Below are 19,144 nucleotides of genomic sequence, written 5' to 3'. Positions count from 1 at the left end.
TTTTTGTTTGCTTGCTTGTTTGTTTGTTTGTTTTATTAAATCAACTCTTCTGTTTCTGGAGTCAGCAAGCACTTTCTGGGAAACCACTTCCTGAAAGACTGTGTCTTATTACTAAAATAAATGTTGTCTGGTCTGTGCCATGCAAGGAGATCTCAAAACAATGGGCAAGCAGAATATTCATGCCACAATGCAAATAAAGACGACAATGAAAATCCACTGGAAGTGGGACAGAAACCCAGGTGAGTCACCGGTTAAAATTCTCTAGGGATTATGTCTGACTTCATTAGGCTAATGTGTGCACACAGCGAATGCTGTCAGAAGATTCCATGTAAGGTAAACAATAGGAACAAATCCTAGGGATCAGAATACTACCATTGTCTTAATGTCCTCAAGGTCTTTGATGGTAACACTGCTGTCGCCACCACTGTGACCTCATTGGCCTAGATTGACCAGACTTCTTGGAAAGAACTCACATTTATTGGTTTGTGTCCAAACCAATGCACATCAACACTGATTTACTTGGAAATAACAAAGGGTATTTTGTAGCAACAAGATACCTAATATGGTTGGTCTGGAGACTAGGATCTGGCCATTGTTCCTAATTTTGAGACAAGGTCTCCAGCAGATGAAGCTGATCCTCCTGTCTCCACTTTCAAAGCTCTAGGATTACAAGTGTGCGTGGCTATATCCAACTCATTCTGAAAACCTATGTATGGACACAGCAATGGCTGTTAACTGAATTTTTGATTGCATTAGTGTATAAATTACTTAGTCTTGCCAAACTATTCTAGAAATGATAGATTACTTGGCATGTAAATTATAAAGCTACTTAAAGAACCCAAAGTATAGCAGATTGAATGTGAAAAATCAATCGGTGAACAAGTCCCTGGTTGACTTCTTTAATTTAGGAGCACTGTCTGGAATCCTAACAGATTATACACGTGGAGATTCTCAGCACAGTGCTCACAAGGGGTGACAACACAGGATGGTAGTCTCACATTCACAGAACCTTCACAGAAAGACTAATTGAGCCGTTGGCATGCCAAGAAGGACAGCCCTGGGGATATGACACATGTTACCTTTTATGTCTAAAGTGACAGCTCACTCAAGTGTTTCATTTTAACAGCACAGTTTTTGAGCATTTAGAGTTGCCTTCTTTAGTGCTACGCTGAAATAACCCGTGTGCTATCTCCAGAGAGCTTTTAAAATCAAAGTATCTATTCAAAGATTTTTTTAAGGCAAGATCTCAGGTGCCTCAAGCTGCAAGAATGTTTTAAAACAAAAACTAGTGGAATAGGAAATGTTAACAGTCCTTAATTACATACCAATTCCCCAAACAAAGACAGGGACTTTACCAAACCTGCACACTGGGATGGAATGATACATATACATACCTAGTGGATTTCTAGGAAACTGTTTTTAGAGGAGACCAACTCTGTCTAGGTTTATAAAGACAAGATAAAACCCAGTGTCTTCTTCTTCTTCTCCAATTGAGCATAAAAACTTCTCTCAATGTAATCAAACCAATGTCAATGTAACATAATCTCTCACGTAGTTACAAGATAATAATTAAATGATTTTGAACTTTGAGCCCTTTTGTTTTCAATAGTTTATGAATGGGAATTATTTTATTTAGACTACAACTAACTCTATAGATGTATTACAACACATCTGATTAAGGTGAACAAATCTGTCTTCAAGCCACAGCAGAACCTGAAAGACAGGTTTGAATGAAGGATGGAAATGTTGAAACTCCAGACAGTTTTTAAAAATTATTCATTTAAATTATTTTTTAAATTATTCTTTTAAGTTAAAAAAAAAACAAGTGAAGAATAAATATCTTTTCTTTGTTCTTAGAACTTTTGTCAGAAACTCTACTGACTGTAGCTAAAGTCAGGTCACAGACAGTGAAAACATGAAGCCACAGAGTTTAGGGAAAGGCAAAAGCTATCTTCTGAAGTCATTAAAATTCAACTTCTATTGATGAGGGATTGTAACATACAGACTATCCCTCTGGAGCAGGAAGCTCTCGCTATTTCCTAAATCTTGTCCAGGAGTTTCTCTGAAGCAATCACAAGGATGTATCATCTAGTAAGACAGAGAGTCAAAGATTTCTATGTAATCGAGAGGAAAGGCTGCTTTCCTCTTTATCCAGATGCATCCATGGAGTGGAAGCAGCCATCATATTATCCCAGTTTAAAATGAATCATCACAGGCACTATTCTGTTTTATTTCATTTAGTTTTATGTTCATTGAGCACCATTCAGACCTATAATTCAGCTCACTGAAGAGCTTGTTGTCAAGGAGTGCCCTAGGGAGGAACGTTCCAATCCTGGACTGCCCTGGGTTTTCAGTCAGTCTGCTTTTGGCTGTGAAGAGTCAGTGTCTTCTGGATGAAATAATAAAATTAAGACTAGGGACCAAAAAAAAAAAAAAAAAAAAAGCTTTGGATTTGCCCTTTCCTGTAATAGATGGCAATTAGCACCCCCTAGAGGCTGTCCTAAATAGTTCCACCCCCTTAGATGTGTGTAACTTTTAGAAATTACAGTATCTATCTTTTAGAAAGTACAACATCTATCTATCTATCTATCTATCTATCTATCTATCTATCTATCTATCTATCTATCTATCTATCTATCTATATCTGAGACAGGTTCTCTCTACATAGGCCTTGGATGTCCTGGAAGCATGTAGTGCCATGAACTCAATGAGATATACCTGCCTCTGCTTCACCAGTGCTGGGATTAAAGGAGTGTGCCACCATGCCCTGCTAGAATTATACCTTTTAGTTGAACCTGATTGTGGTGACATGTTGAAAATAGCTTGATTGGCTTGCTTACCTCTCATCCTCCCCCTATAGAAATCTGAATCCACAGAGGTATTTAGCAGGCACACAATGTTATTTGGAACCCAGTGCTATATTTGGCTTATAGCTGTTAACAGTGTTGTTAAATCCTCAATTAGAAATAATATCTTTAGGGAAAAGGTCCCACAGAGCTGGGTGTGACTTCACCAAGGAGCAGACTATTGGGGGATATTCCATCACACTGTGAACCTTGAGTTTGCATTTGCATTAATTAAATAAAATTAACCTTGGGTCAGGAAGCTGAGTTAGCAACTAGTAGATAGAAAGTAATCATAGAGCATCAGAAGGCATCTGGAAGAGAGAGAGATGCCTTTGTGGGAGATACTAGCAAGATGAGTTAGTTAGGTGTCACTTAACCTCCCTGAACTAGCAGGTTTTCACCCCAGCCTTTGAGTCTCAAGTTTCATTTATAAACAGAATGATAGAGATTTAGTTAAGGTTACCTTTAGTGGCAGTGACAGCCACAAGAATTCTTGCCAGGCTTTTGGCCTGAGTGGCTGGGCCTCTGTCAGAGAAGTGGGCACGTAACTGCAGAGTCACAATTGCTGGCTGAAAAAGCAGTAGATTAAGGTGCAGCCACTGTGCCGAAGTTAAAGCAACACCAGACCCCAGAATATATAAGGAGGCCTTCCAGCTGTTTGACCAGAGAGGTGAGAGCAAAATCCTGTACAGCAAACGTGGGGAGGTGATGAGGGTCCTGGGCCAGAACCCTACCAAGGCCGAGGTGCTCAAGGTTCTGGGAACCCCAAGAGTGATGAGATGAATGTGAAGGTGCTGGAGTTGGAACACTTCTTGCCCATGCTTCAGTCTGTGGCCAAGAACAAGGACCAAGGAACTTATGTTGAAGGCCTTTGGAGGCTGGCAAGGGAGGGAATGGTACCGTCATGGGTGCTGCAATCCATCATGGCCATGTGACATTGGGTGAGAAGATGATGGAGGAAGGAGTAGAGATGCTGGAGGCAGCGCATGAGCTCAGCAATGGTTGCATTAACTCTTAAGAGCTGGTTGGGATGGTACTGAATGGCTGAGGCCATTCCCATATCTCAAGCTTGTGCCTTGCCCAGTGTGAGATTTCGATGTGGCCTGGAGACTTCCTAGGCTCCCTTATTACACTACCTTGCCCATTTGGTCTCTTTTGGATGTTTGCCTTCACCAAATTAATTTGCTCTTACCCTGCACCCCCCCCTCCCCAAAAAAAAAACCAGACACATATATATTCAAAGCAAATTGTGTTCTTTTTCTTCCTGGAAGCCCAGCAAAATTCTCCCTTCAAAATCCATTATAGTTAGTAGTTCCACGGAGATGGATTCTGCCGACAGGATGCAGGGAGGAGTAGTGGGTACCGTGTCTCTAAGTTAGGCACCTAGAAATTTCCTGTATGGTGTTTTTGTTTGTCATTTGTTTTCCCTATCCAAGACCTCCATGGACAGAATCTGGAGGTCTTAGAGAACAGAAAAGCTACCTATCTGTGTAAGTAAGACCTCTGTGTAAGCACGAAGTAAGCGGAGAATATGTCAAACTACCGCATTTTTGCGTTACCCTTTTAAAGATAACTAAGTTGCTCTGACTCACACAGAAATTTGTATAAGGAATGGGAGTCCCCATGTTATCTGAAAATAGACAATTGGCTTGGTGGTGTCAGAATGATGGAAAGGAAGGGATGCAAGTTCTTTAGTGACTGACAACCGGAAGGCAGACTCTGTTGCAAGTGAGACCTAGGAGATAGGTTGGGAAACGTATCACCAGTGTAACTGGTTGTTAATGGACACCTTTACTAGGACACTGGAGGAAGGAGACGGGCAAGCTCACATAAGATTTAGCTGTTTTCCCCCTTGCTATTGTCTCTGTGCTGGGCCCTGACTATGGTAGGCAAGCGCTCCTCCACTGACCTACATTCCAGCTTATCTTTGGCTGGTTTGAAAGCAAAAGTTAAAGAGATCACTGTAGCCATAATTTATCAATGATGTGTATATGTATATGTATATGTATATGTATATGTATATGTATATGTATATGTATATGTATATTATTTTTCTGAGGCAGGGCCATACTCTTAGGCCTAGATTGGCTTTAAACTGTGGCCATCTCCCTGTTTCCCAAGTGGTGGGATTACACACATAAGTCACCGTATCTGGTTTAGCATAGCTATCTTGAAAATATTTAAACCCTTTCAAACAAGATTTTGATTGGAAAATCTGGAAAAACCGAAAGAGAATTTAGTTCCTGTACAGTCCCTCCAAATGAAAGACAACTATTGCTAATATTTTGTGGATTCCTTTACCCGGGAATTTGTACACTACTCACTCATATGCCACATAAAGAAGTATCAAACAGTGCAAAGAGATTTGGAGCTCCCTCACCCAAGTTGTTACAGTGAGCACGTCAACACTCTTTTAAGCAATAAATCTATACACTCAGTCTATGGATTTATTTTAATTCTAATTAAGCTTATTATGATTTGTTAAGCTTACAATTGACTACTTATAGTTATAAACTAAGAACATTCTTAAACATTCTTAAAGCTAAATGCTTCATTCTAACATATTTCTAGAACAGGAGTTTCTGAGTCAAATAATGAATGTATTTTTACGATCATCCAGAAAAAAAATGTACTTGTTTTCTGATGGCAGTGCATGAGAATGGATATTGTATTTAATTTAGAAAGTCCTTCAATCTTGTTTCTCTGCTTTGCCCCCTACCACCTGTTTCTCAGAGTTGATCTGCTTTCCAGAGTACTAACATGTAAAAATGCAGACGAGACCACATCAGTTTTTTTGAGTCAGATCCCTTCCCAGGAGTCTGTGTCTTCACTACAACTCCTGCCCTGTTCACTGCAGCACGCACACACATGCTCGCCACTGTCTGGAAGAAATCTGACTTCTTTCTCAGGGCCTCGACATTCGGTCCGCCAGCCTTTCTTCCCACACTCATTTCACTTCCCCATCCCTTATATCAATGCTGCTTCTAGGCATGGAGCTCCCTCACAGATCTGAAGTATACTTTTACTTTCTTTCTCTAGTAGATCACTCTTTCACATTCTGAAGAGATTTGCCAACAGGCAGTCTTATCTTAGTTACCTGGTCATAGGCTAGGCACCTCTCCTACTCTTGAATTAGAAGGTGTTCATTTACAGTTTCCTTTATCAGACATGTTAGAGGACCTCATGCATGGTGGATGGTCCATCAAGAATTGTGGAAGGACAGAAGGAAGGAGGGAAAGGAGGAAAGAAGGAAGGAAGGAAGGAAGGAAAGAAGGAAGAAAGGAAGGGTGGGAGGGAGGGAGGGCCTACCCAAAGTTTTATGCAGGAAACTCTACTCCAAAATGACAAACAACAAAACAATAAAACAACAACAACAATAACAACAGAAAACAAGGAAAGGAACCCAGGAAAAGGCTCCCGGCTGTCCGGCTTCCACTCAGTGCAGTGAGGGTTCCCTGCATTCTTTCATATGTCTCCCAGCTGCGAGCCCTCCTCTACATCATCTGTACAGCCCTGTAAGGCAGGCTGGATGGAGCCCAGAGGCAGATAGATCCCTATCCCAAGGCAGAGGATCCCAGCACTTGAGCCAACAGCACAGATGACAAGATGACTTCCTGGAAGCTGCTTACCCTTTAGCCATATACAGGCAGGGGAAGAAGGCCGCCTAGAAAGGAACCCTATTCTTTCTATGTGCCAGGCTGGGCTTCATTTAAATAAGCTCACACACATGAACTGAAAACAGGCCCTGTAAAGTCTACACTGTCGTTGTCAATAATGAGAAATGGGGAAGCAGCCACTCCAGAGAGGTGAGCTGGCTTGCCACTGTTATACAGGTTACAATGATTTACAGAGCTGGACTAAAATTTAACTCCAGAGTTCGAATTTTGAGCCCTTCCTGTAAATAAGGTCAGGGAGATAGAGACCAGAATACACCTAGCAGGGATAGAATCAGAGACAGATAATGCTTTAAAATGCTTCAGGAGTTGGTTTGTCTTCAAGACTGATGACCAGAGTTCAGTCCTCAGGGCACTAGAAGGAAGGAATCAACTCCTCCAAATTGTCCTCGACCTACACACACACACACACACACACACACACACACACACACACACACACACACTCTCTCTCTCTCTCTCTCTCTCTCTCTCTCACACACACACACACACACACACACACTCACACACTCACACACACACACATACACACACACACTTTAAAAACACTTTTTTAAATCAAAAAGTTGAAAATGAAAAAGATCTGATTCCTTTGATGTCATACCTGAGGACAAGCTGTTACTGACGAAAAGACAACTGTTAAGGGCTCTTTCCTCCCAATTTATGTAATATTTTAAAATCAGTATCTGCCAGAAGTTCAATTTTGTTATAGTCACATTCCAAAGGTCAGCTTCTTCATGGTGTTCAGTGTTGCTTGAAAGAGAAGTCTAGATCTAATTTCTGTTACCCTTTATGCTATGATGGATGCGTCATTTTGCCCTATTCACTCACATGCTGTTGGATGGTTACAGGGAAGTCATTCACCAGCATGCCTCCCTTTACACAGGCATAGCACTAACTCTCTACTCAAACTCTGCAACTTTTGCCTATGTGACTTTGGGCAAGGCATGAATTCCTCCACAAAGTCTGAATCCTCATCTTTAATACAGGAAAATTACTGACCACACAAGGCTGCAATGGAGATTAGTAAAACAAAATAAATCAAGTGTTTGTCATTTACTACATGCTTGTTGCACATGTTACACTGTATAAAATTCAACTTCCATAAGTGACATTGCCCAGCACCAGATTTATTAGCATACTTAAACAGATTTCCAGGCAGCTATTTATCTTACCGATGGCTAGGATCTCACCGTTCACAGTGCTTCAAGACAATTATCTTTTAGCTGGAACAATGTGACTTGTAAATATCTCTTTGTATTATAGTAAGACTTGAAAAGTAGCAAGTGTTTTAAGTGAGAGATAGCTAAAGCCCCAAGACCATCCACTCCCAAATGCTGGGCCACAGGCTAAAGAAAGGAATTTGAAGTTGATATTGAAAGTGCTACTGAGTAGTTTTTCTCAGAATCGTTTACAGTTTGGATAGTTCCTTTTTCTTTCAGTGTGCCTCAGCACTTTCCAACACTGTTATGTTAACCTTACAAACCACTACGCAAACCTCCGTTCTGTCCAGTCGTTATGGTGCCTCTGCACAACAGGATTCATTCTATCATGGACTTTCTAGCACTAGATTAAAATTACAGCTGAAAGAATTGGGAGAATAACAGGAAGGCTTTATGAGTGTCAGGCTTAGTGCCGTGCTAAATGTGTGGGTGTAGACACAGATTTTATTTAACATCAAATTGTTTTTGTTACTTAGCTTGAGTAATGGGTTTTTGAGTTGCGTGATAAAATACAGCTGGTCCAGATAAATAGGAATTTCAGATAAAAAAAGAAAAGAAACTTTTAGCTTAATCATATGCCATGCCGTATTTTGGACATATTTAAAACGTTATTTGTCCTTCACCTGAATTCTCACATTTAACTATGCTTTGCCTTTTTATGAGCTCCATCTTGGGTCGCGTTTGTTGTTTGCAAGTGGGGAATAAAGTGAGATCTTCGTAGGATAAAGAATCTAACTTTAATTTGCCTTTGAGGTCAAAAATCCTTTGGTAAGACATTGTCGGATCTCTGGGGGAAAGGCCCTGGGCTCCCTCAAATACAGGCTGCAGCTACCCTTACTAGATGATTTTCTGCAGCGTGAAGAAAGTTCACGAGATCGGACTCTGAACACAGTCGCCACCGAGCTGAGCTCTGTAAATCCTCCTCCAAACAGCAAGTAGACACGTCAGAGACTTTCCCCGCAGCGGGTAAGACTTGCTCTCTCTTGTCTACTGGGGAAAACCGCGGCGGAGGCTCTGCGCACGCGCACAAGGACTGGGCGAGCCGGCGCCGACCCCGCCCTCGGCAAAGTCACGTGGGCGAGTCCTCGCTTAACCTATGGTCCGGCTCTGTCATGTGACCGGGGGTCCTTGGTTCTCGGGGATGGAGGCGGAAGAGGGGACGCCGCTGTGGCGGCTGCAGAAGCTGCCTCCGGAGCGGGGCGCCCCGGTGAGGGGTTGCGGGGAGGGCCTGGGGGAGGGCGGGGTCGGGACATCCATGGGGACCGAGTGGCGGCCCAGGGACTTTGCGCGCGACCCGGGGGTGCCCCGAGCCTGGGGGTGGGTGGGGTCTCCTTGCATTTAGGAAGCAGTGGTGGCGGAGCCCTTGGTCTATTGCATCTGCGAGTAGGTCGTTCAGTCTTTGAGGTCAGAGCTCCCGCACGTCCCCTGTGAACTCTTTTGGTGCAGAGACCTTGGCGGGCATGTCCATCACCTGGAGGGCTGCTGGAGCCAACTCCTAACCAGAAAATAACTGGCCACCAACTTATTTTAGTGTGGCCAAGAGGCGATTGCAGCCGCTGAAAACAAAGTAACGCACAAAACCAGGCTTGTGGGGACCAGGGACGAACAGCCAGGCTTTCCCTGCAGTATACCCTGGGTCCAGGCGCCCGTGAAAGTGTTTGGTGGTGGCGCCCAGTCTTTGCCTGTGCCAAGAGTCTTTTTGATCATGGCCCTCTTTCCCAAACTCTGCTCAGGTTAGTGGGGGTAGTGTAGATGAGGAGGAAAGAAAAATTAACTTCACTCTTTTCATTGTCAAAAATGCATCGTAAACATATTTGATTTTACAAATGAGGACAGTGAAATGTCAGCCTCAGGTTTGAGTCATTTGCTAGAGGTTTCCAGCCACCCAGGGCCAAGATAAAGACCACGCTCTGATATATAGACCGAGTCCCTGAACTTTTATACCTGCTGTACTACATTATAGAGAAGGCCAAAACTTAACCACTGTAAATGACCGTGACCCCTGCATCTCTGAGTGGAGCCAGCCATCTACTTCCCCGGCCTCCACCTTTTACAGCTGTGGAGAATCCCCTGTTTGGGGCTCAGCTTCTCTTTGCCTGCTTTGGTTCCTCTCTAGTCTGGTTTTGTTTTGGTGGCACCATGGTCATTACCCAGCCACTGGATCTAAAAAAGCATTCTTGGGCTTCCCCCTCCAACCTCCTGTACCTGTTCTCCGTCTCTGCCTCTATAGCCCCTCCCCCCATCTCCTCCTTGCACAATATCTTGGCAAAGTCTTGGAAAAATAATGTAAACACTGGGATGAAAGTTGAGCATGTGTTAAAGCCTTGGCTCGTTTCTGGTGTATGCAAGGCCCTCCATGATTTGGTCTCTACTCACCTTTTCAAGTCTTGTGACCTTTCACCCCTTCCTACCTCTCAGTACCTGCAGTTTCCAAACCTGTGGTTTAGTTTCAATCTTGTGTGTGCTCATTGCTTGTGGCTGGGTGTGCCTGCCAGCTGCTCATCTTTTTAACAAAGCCCTTTCCCTGGTAAGAACATCTTTTATATCCACTCTCCCATATCACATCCATTATTCATAGGTGTACTTTTTTTGGTAATAGATGAGCTCCATTATGGTAAAGCATCGTTTACCCACAATTTCCTCTCTTGTAAAATGAGGACAGTCACAATGCTTACTTCACAGAGATGGAGGGAGTGTCGGAATAGTGCTTGGTGCCTAGGTAGGGGTTCACTGAAAGGTGTTTTTTTTTTTTTTTTTTTTTTTTTTTTTTTTTGTATTTCCGTTCTATATAATAAATGCAATGAACATAGTTAGGAATAAACAAAAGGCAGCATTTTATTTTATTTTTTTTCAGTTTTGAGTTCTTGGTGTTATTTTATCATAGGACAGTATGGGAGAAGATGTAATACGTGTGAAAACTTGGGGATGAATTGGGTATTTATGCCACATAAGCATACTGTCTTACTGCGTTAGCCAGTGTGTGGAGGTGAGTCAGAAGTTACTCCCCAGTGTGGTTTTACTAGGGGAGAGTTACTGTTTACCGTGTTGTGGATTAAGATCTGAGAGAATCAGAGTTAAGTCAGAGACTTGAATTGTGGAAGCAGTGATAACGGCATTAACAACAGTAACAAGGCAGACTCATTCATGGTCTTCAGATGTTCTGTGCCCTCCTAGCATGGTTGAGTTTCATATATGTAATTCTTACAACATCGAGTGGACAGATGACATTTTCCTCTTTCACTTGAACTGCAGAAGATTTAAGTAAGACTAGGAGTTAATGGAACTGGGAGGCATACTCACCAGCTCTGTCTCAGTCATGTTTTGGTAAGTTGACATGATTTCTGCTGCTGGTGGTGTAGAGTGAAGGGGATGAAGAGGAGGAAAGGGTGGTCAGGGCTTTCTCAGAGCATCACTGAGTGAGTAGGGATGTGAGTGGAGGCAAAGCAAAGTCAAGTTAGTAGAGCTCCGGTGGGAGGCTTTGATGTGACAGTCATACCTTGTTTGGTCTAGAAATGATGTCCTAGGACCCTGAAACAGGACTTCTAAACGTACTATTTTCTATTCAGGAATTTTGGGAAAAAAAAAAAACCAACAGTGTATCTTTAATATTATTTTAGTTTCTAAAGGTAAGCATCATAATGGAAAGTCGGAGATTTAGCTTGGTAGGCTGAGGCAGGAGGATTGCCATAAGTTTGAGACCAGCCTGCACTACAGAAATGAGACCTTGTCTCAAACAACAACAACAAAACCAAAATCCACGGTCAGTGGTGGCGCATACTGTTAGTCCCAGCACTCGGGAGGCAGAGCCAGGCGGATCTCTGTGAGTTCGAGGCCAGCCTGGGCTACCAAGTGAGCTCCAGGAAAGGCGCAAAGCTACGCAGAGAAGCCCTGTCTCGAAAAACCAAAAAAAAAAAAAAAAAAAACAAAAACAAAATCCAGACAATAAGCAGAAACAAAACAAAAAATCCCTCAAACAAACAACAAACAAAACAAGAAAAGTGAAAAAAAAAAAAGCCCAACAATAAATCTTAAAAATAGTTACCTTTCTGTCTCGGCTGGTGGGCCAACCTTTGTGTTCTGCAAGGAAGCGAAATCTGTCTTGTCATTTACTTTAAAGTACTTTTATTTCCCTTTCCTCCCTAGCTGCTTCACAAAATAATTGACGGCATGTGTGGCCGAGCCTATCCTGCCCACCAGGATTATCACAGCGTTTGGGATTCAACCGAATGGAAGCATGTTCTGGAAGATGTTACCGTGTTTTTCAAAGCTGTCGTGGGCAAAAACTTCTCAGATGAAGAGGTAACTTCCCTCCTGATCTCTTTCCCTGATAATAAGCGTGGCCCAGAGTTTCTGAAGACGCTTTTGGGGAGGGTTCAGCACAGGTCTTCAGTACTGAGTACATGATACAACAACTGAAACATCCAGTTAGGAGGGAGTGGAAGTCCGGATTGAATTTTGGGGGCCTTTGTAGTTTTTAGTTGTTTTCTTCTCCCACTGTAACACGTTTAAAGTGTACAGAAGAAGGCAGGATGCTAAAGACCAGCCTGCCTGTTCTGGTTGCTGGGACTACACAGTTTAACATTGGACCTCATGGGGTGTGGCTTTTACACCTTTTCAAGAATTATTTGCACATATTTATACGAGTTGTTTACTTGAACAAATGGAGTTCTATGTGTTCGTCTGTTGATTTGGATGATCATCTGGATCTGCATTTCTTTGACTATATTCATCTAATCCGTTACATCCTCGACTTTTCATTCTCCTAGTGGGGCTTTTGGTGAACAGAAGTTCTGAAGTTAATGAAGTCCAGTTTGCCACTATTTTCTTTCGATGCTGAGTGTTATCAATGTTGTATTTAAGAAATACGAAGGTATCTTGGGTTTTCTTGATTGTTTTAGCTCCCATTGTCTTCTCTCAGATGTTTTGAATGAATGTTTTTGTGGGGGTCAGGGGCTGTCTCAGTTTCTTCTGCACAGTGTCCCATTGACTCAGTGCCATCTATTGGAATGATTGTCCTTGCCTCACCAGGATGCTGTGCAGCCTTGGTAATAAATCAGGTGGTCGTGTGTGGGGTCTGTCTCAGGACTCTATTGAATTCCATTAGTCTCTGTGGCAGAGTTTCTACACTGCTTTAATTACCACAGCATTAAAGACACGCTACATTAAATCTTGATATCAGCTGATAGAAGACCTTCAGCATCATGTTTTTTTCAAGGTTGCTTTGGCTCTCCTTGCTTCTTTCTGTTTTCGTGTACACTTTAGAATCAGCTTGCCAACTGTAAAAACCAGTTTGGGTTTTAGTGTGGATTGCACTGAATCTCTAGATTATTTGGGGGCGAATTGGCAGCAATATTTAGCTTCCTAGCCTGTGACCATAGGCTAGGGCTCTTGATTTGGATTGGCTTCCCTTTCTCTCTACTGTTTTATAATTTTTTTTAAATTTTATTTTATTTTATTTGGTTTTTCGAGACAGGGTTTCTCTGTGTAGCTTTGCGCCTTTCCTGGTACTCGCTTTGTAGACCAGGCTGGCCTCGAACTCACAGAGATCCGCCTGGCTCTGCCTCCCGAGTGCTGGGATTAAAGGCGTGTGCCACCACCGCCCGGCATCACTGTTTTATAATTTTTAAAGTAGAAGTCTTACAAGCATTTGGTTAGATTTCTGAAAGATGCTGTTTTTAGTACTCTTTTATTCTTTAGTTGTTTATTATTAGGATGTAGAAACTGTTGGACTTTTATATTCTTCCCTATGTCTGATACTTTTCTTAGTTTATTTACTGTGTATACAATATGATGTATATGATTTATTCTTTAGTTGTTTATTATTAGGATGTAGAAACTGTTGGACTTTTATATTCTTCCCTATGTCTGATACTTTTCTTAGTTTATTTACTGTGTATACAATATGATGTATATGATTTATTCTTTAGTTGTTTATTATTAGGATGTAGAAACTGTTGGACTTTTATATTCTTCCCTATGTCTGATACTTTTCTTAGTTTATTTAGTGTGTATTATGTATATATATATATATATATATATATATATATATATATATATATATATGTATATATTTTTTAAACAAAAAATAAGGGAGAAAATTACTATCTTACCTCCTTAGTTGTCAGCAGCATATATACCTGATGTTATAGGTATCAGTTGGTAGATTAAAGAAGATCCTTTCCAACTTTGCTGACTTTGTTTTTTATCTACCAATGGCTATTACATTTTATCAGCTTTTAAAAAATTATTTCCCTTATTTTGTTAATGCATTGATTATTTTTGTATGTTAAAATAAGCTTGCATTGCTGTGATAAATCCAGTTTGGTCATGAAGTATTACTCTTTTTCATGTGTGCATTTTTTGGATGACCCAGTGTTTTGCCTGGTTTTTAGGTAGGTCTCTATTTGAGTGACACAGGCCTGTGAATTCTTTCCTATGATACCCTTGTCAAGGTCTCAGGTTTTATTCTGTTTGTGGAGTGACTTTGAAAAGGTTTTTGTTTTTCTCTCTCTTCCTGTCCTTTGGAAGGGTTTATGCACCATTGATTTTCTTTGTTTAATGGTATTGAGCTACTTAATTTTTAAAATGGGAAAAAATTTATCTCATTAGCCTTTATTTAATTGCACAGTTGTCAGTAATACAGACTGTTAATTCAGTCTTTTAATGGCTCATTGTGTGGTTTACTGTATATGTTTGAAACTGCTGTGTGTTTTGAAGTTTTGGGCTGTGGTTTGTATACGTCATTTCATTGGATTAAGTGGCAGTTAATATTTTTATGTTTTGAAACGTCACTGATGCTTCCTGTGAGTTTCTTTCAGTAACTGGAAATTGTGTTAAGATCTCTGAATATGTGCTTACCCATTTCTCTCTTTAGAACTGTAGGGTTTTACTGGGTGGTGGTGGCACACGCCTTTAATCCCAGCACTCAGGAGGCAGAGACAGGAGGATCTCTGTGAGTTCAAGGCCAGCCAGGTCTACAGAACGAGTTCCAGGACAGTCACGGCTACACAGAGAAACACTGTCTTGAAAAACAAAAATAAACAAAACAAAACAAAAACAAAACAGAACTGTAGAATTTTGCTTTGTTGTATATTTTGAAGCTGTGCAGTTAGGCACACACAGACTTAGGACTTGGAGCTTTCTCTTGAGTGTGTCCACCTATTTCTTATAAAACTCCTTGCTTTCAGGGCTGTGTTGTGCTCAGTTAGTCCCTTTCTTTACCTTCTGGCTTGCAGGAACTTGTTAAGACCTGTCTGGCTTACTCATTTTCACCTTGTACTTTTTGTAGTTAGTGAATATTTCTTTCTCATTGTACTGTTATTTTAAGAAGTGTGTGGGAAGAAGATGGGCATGTTTTTACATTGGAAGCAGGAGGTCCCTCTCACTGCCTTGACCGTCTGTGTGTGTTTTCAGACACTCCAGCAATTGAACCAACTGAATTCATGTCATCAAGAAGCTGTTATGAAATGCTTGAAGAGTAGGAAAAATGAGATCAAACAAACCCTGTTAGGAGAAATCGTTGATATTTCTTGTGCGCAGCTACAGGATTTTGATTGGCAGTTAAAGGTAAGAATCCAGTTATTTATATGTTTTTGTGTGTAATATTTAAATATTAAAATAAAAATATCTAAAATTTGTTATTTCAAGACTACATTGTTCTAAGGTAAAAGCAAAGCTCATTTAAGTTACTGGTGTGCATTAACTTGGACATAAAGAACATTCTAAGCAACTAGACCATGGGTGGTGCCATCGGACTGATAATGAATTTTCCTAGACCTATTAATCAGACACGGAGAAGTGTGCATTTGGCATATAACCTTGGTAAGAGTCTTCTAGATGCTGTGGCGTTTCCAGAGTTGATACTTACTCTACCTCTAGGAGGAAAGTGCTTGTCAGAAAGCAGCAGTTTTGGAAACGTGGAAGAGGGTGAGAGGGTCGTCCTGAGTAGAGAGAGAACAACTTCAGAGCAGCTTTCTGTTCTTTTCAGGTACCAGACTAGTAGACAGAAAATAGATGCATTCTGTTGGAGTTTAGCATGGCCTTAGATCCAGAAAGTGCTTCCTGTCATTTTGATGGACTAAGAGGACAGGAGTGTGGAAAGCGGGGCCGGTAGATAGGCTCATAACTGTGTAAATAACACTCGTAGACAGAGTTGTCTTAGCTGAGGAAATGGACTCAGTCGTTCTCTTTGTGGCTCAGCCTTGTGTAAATTTTTCTGTTAACATGCTTATTTTATTGACACAAAATTCCAAGTGTGGTAAGTATGTGATACAACCAAAATTTGAAATGATTTTATACCTGCTACACTGATGAGTCAATTGATGAAAAGCAAATGAATCACTGATAACCTAAAGAAAAGGTTTTCATTGAAATAGACATTTAACATTTAAATAAGTGTGGATGATAGGGAGAGGTGCTAGTATAGGATTCATGAAGGATATTTAGTTGATTTTTGCAGACCGTAGTTATGTTCAGAAGACTAGGCATCCTTTGGGTAGTATCTTGATAGTATGTATATTCATCAACAGTTTGATAGCCAATCATGAATTAAGTTGCTTAATTTCTAAGAGTTTCTTCTGAGTATTTTTAGTCTTTTATACATGAAATGTCATCTTGGCATCTTTATCAGTTCTGGTTCTTGCTGTACTGGACACATTGAGCACTTCTGAGTTTTGAACCTGAAGGAAGTGTTTTGTTTAGCCAGACTGATCCAGATACTGGCTTTTGGACAAAGTCCTGGTTCCTTTCTTCCTGCCCACTTCCTGTGTTTGTTCTGTCTCCTCCTCCTCCCGGTCTTTGAATGTGTGTTTAATTTATCACTCCTGCTTCCCAGAATTTACCAGCAGACAGGCCATGTGCTCTCACCAAACTCCGATGCTTGCTGGGTGTAGTCCAACTTACTGTTTATCGTCGTCTTTCTCACCTTCAACAGCTCGCGCTTTCCAGTGACAAGATCGCCACTTTACAGATGCCGCTTTTAAACCTTCATCTGGATGTGAAGGAAAACGGTGAAGTGAAACCACACTCCGTTGAAATGAGTAAAGAGGAGCTACAGAATCTAATCACTTCCTTGGAGGCAGCTAATAAGGTCTGTACTTGAATTGGATTGCATAGTTGACCTCCTTAAGCCTCAGCGGACCCTTGGGTAGGAAAAGTAGAATTCCTGGGGGGGTTTAATGTATCTCATTTTACTGATACTTTATATCAAGCACAGAAAATACTTTGTTGGAATGTTCTGACCTCTACCTTAAATGTTGTATTAATTATAACTTACAATGTTCAGTGACCAAGTTCTGAATTATCTGTAACTCCTGAAACAAAAGCAGTAATGTTACAACTATAGTTTTTGTTTTCCTTCAGTGTTCACTAAGCTTAAAAATGAAATTTTTACCTTGAAACCATGACTGAACATTTGTTGATTCTCAAGTTTCTATAATTAAACAAAACAAAACAAAATAAACCTTTATGATTCTAAAAAGGAAACGTCTTATTTGGACTGGCAGATGTTAGTTGCTTTTGTAACATCCCGAGTATGGGAGCTGAAATATAACTGTCGTTATGAAGAGATCAAGTTGAGACGCAATAGAACTAAGTCACGCTCCGAATCCTCACCTTTGCAGAGTTGCGTCTGAACGCCAGCCGCCAGTCCCGGGGGTAGCATGTGAGCAGTCAGTGTTTAACAGCGGGAACTGGCTGTGAGGAAGACACCAGCATGACTTTCATTGTCAGTGTTGATTTGTTAGGGGGCAGCATTTCTCGAGAGGGCTAGTCCCAGGGCTTGGCTCCCAGGCGTTCTTGGCCACCTCCCTGGCCGCTGTCGTCTTCTGGATCCCCCTGTCCTCTTAAGCCCTCAGAAACATCACCTTCTTCCCATTCTCCACAGCTCTCGCATTTTTAATTTTGCCTTCACAATTAATTCTCATATCCAGTAAGGAAGGCTGGAGGATGAAGTTGTCCATGAGAAGTGGGTGTGGTGGCACCTGGTACAGGTGCTGAGTGACCGAGCACCGATCTTGGCGGGCGGGAGCCATAAGCCCCTGCCGTCATTTGCCTGTGGCTCTTCATATCCGTCTTTAGAGTTTATCTAGCAGATAGCGGCTTCGTGCCAGCCTAACCTGACATCGCTTCTCCCTGTTGGTGTTTTAAGGTGGTCCTGCAGTTAAAGTAACTGGAGATGGTGACTCTCAACACTACCAGATGTCACTGCTGCACCGTGGCAGAGCCAGTGCTGTGTCCAGAGGGTGGATGCTGCAGCAGGCTGAGCCGGAAGCAATGCGGAGATGACAGAGATGAAAATCTGTCAGCAACCCTAAAGAACAGGAAATTGTATGGCTGATAGGAAATGCATAGAATGAAAGATGAAAAGGTTGAAGTCGCAGTTTGTGTTTTCACAATGATTGTTTTGTCTCGTTTATTAAATAGTTGAGAAATCTATAGATAACGCCTTATAGAAAGGTAAAAATAAGTTCTAGAGTAATGTAAACACACAAAGCACAGACATACAGGACTGTTGCTTGAATGCGAGTAGCAAGCCATGTATTATGAGTATATAATTTGTGATATTGGAAAATAATGCTTTAAAGCCTATATCAGCTGCATATGTAACTCTGGAGGTTGCATGTCTTTTCCTGTTGCAAAGAAAAGATTTTAAGTTGTCAAGTCTGTTATCAGACATGAACAAGAAAATATTTAAAATTTGTGTGAATAATTTGAGATTTATGAATTTTATAAACCAAAACATAAACTACAAAAAATGAAAATAACATTATTATTTCTGCACATCCCCACCTCCTCGGGAGACTATGGTCTGAGAAAAAGGGAAAAAGAGAAAGCTGTCATTGATGGCGTGGTGTACATATTATTATTCACACGCAAGTTTGTTTTTATACATACTTAATATGGAATTTGAGCTTTTGGATGGTAACAAATTAATTGTAATACAAGCCATTTTTCATCTCAGCCAACTTTACAAATAAGCATTCTGAACAAATAAAAGTGTCTGGTTTTATCTCTGTGTGTTGCTTGGTCTCAGTGACTTCCTGCATGCCTCAGTGGTTGGTATGTCATTAGGTGGCCCCCACAGTTCTGCGGTTTGATCAGGCATCAGCCCGAGCGTCCGGAGCAGTGATGATTACCGATCCCCTCATACGGCTGCAGGCAGGCTCAGACAAGGCTGTGAACGAGTGCTGCTCTGGGCTGTGGCCGAGCAGTGACTAGAAAAGGAGCTTGGGACTAAACGTTCCTCAGTGGACCACTTTCTCATTAAGAAGTTTTGGGTATGGAAAGTGTATCTAAACGGTGTGCTCCATGTGGGTGTTGATTTCTTCTTTGGCGAGTCCCGGAAGTCAGAATGGAGCACTGATGGCTTGCAAGAGCCATGCAGCAGGAAGCCTGGTCCTGT

General features: G+C 41.4%; 1 protein-coding gene and 1 pseudogene across 1 annotated transcript; both read left to right on the top strand.

The window, feature by feature from the left end:
* Positions 1-3,554: 3,554 nt before the first annotated feature.
* LOC102907033 (myosin light polypeptide 6 pseudogene) lies at positions 3,555-3,894 on the top strand (annotated as a pseudogene).
* Positions 3,895-8,814: 4,920 nt separating this feature from the next.
* Positions 8,815-18,757, top strand: Commd8 (COMM domain containing 8). The gene is made up of 5 exons (XM_006979679.4): positions 8,815-8,950; positions 11,887-12,042; positions 15,157-15,309; positions 16,676-16,831; positions 17,891-18,757. The coding sequence occupies exons 1-5, from the start codon at positions 8,840-8,842 to the stop codon at positions 17,909-17,911; spliced, it is 597 nt and encodes a 198-aa protein (XP_006979741.2). The 5' UTR covers positions 8,815-8,839; the 3' UTR covers positions 17,912-18,757.
* Positions 18,758-19,144: the final 387 nt, after the last annotated feature.

The sequence above is a fragment of the Peromyscus maniculatus genome, chromosome 10 (genome assembly GCF_049852395.1).
Source record: "Peromyscus maniculatus bairdii isolate BWxNUB_F1_BW_parent chromosome 10, HU_Pman_BW_mat_3.1, whole genome shotgun sequence".
Lineage (NCBI taxonomy): Eukaryota > Metazoa > Chordata > Mammalia > Rodentia > Cricetidae > Peromyscus > Peromyscus maniculatus.
Note: the sequence above shows the minus strand (reverse complement) of the source record. Positions and strands in the feature narration are given on the sequence as shown.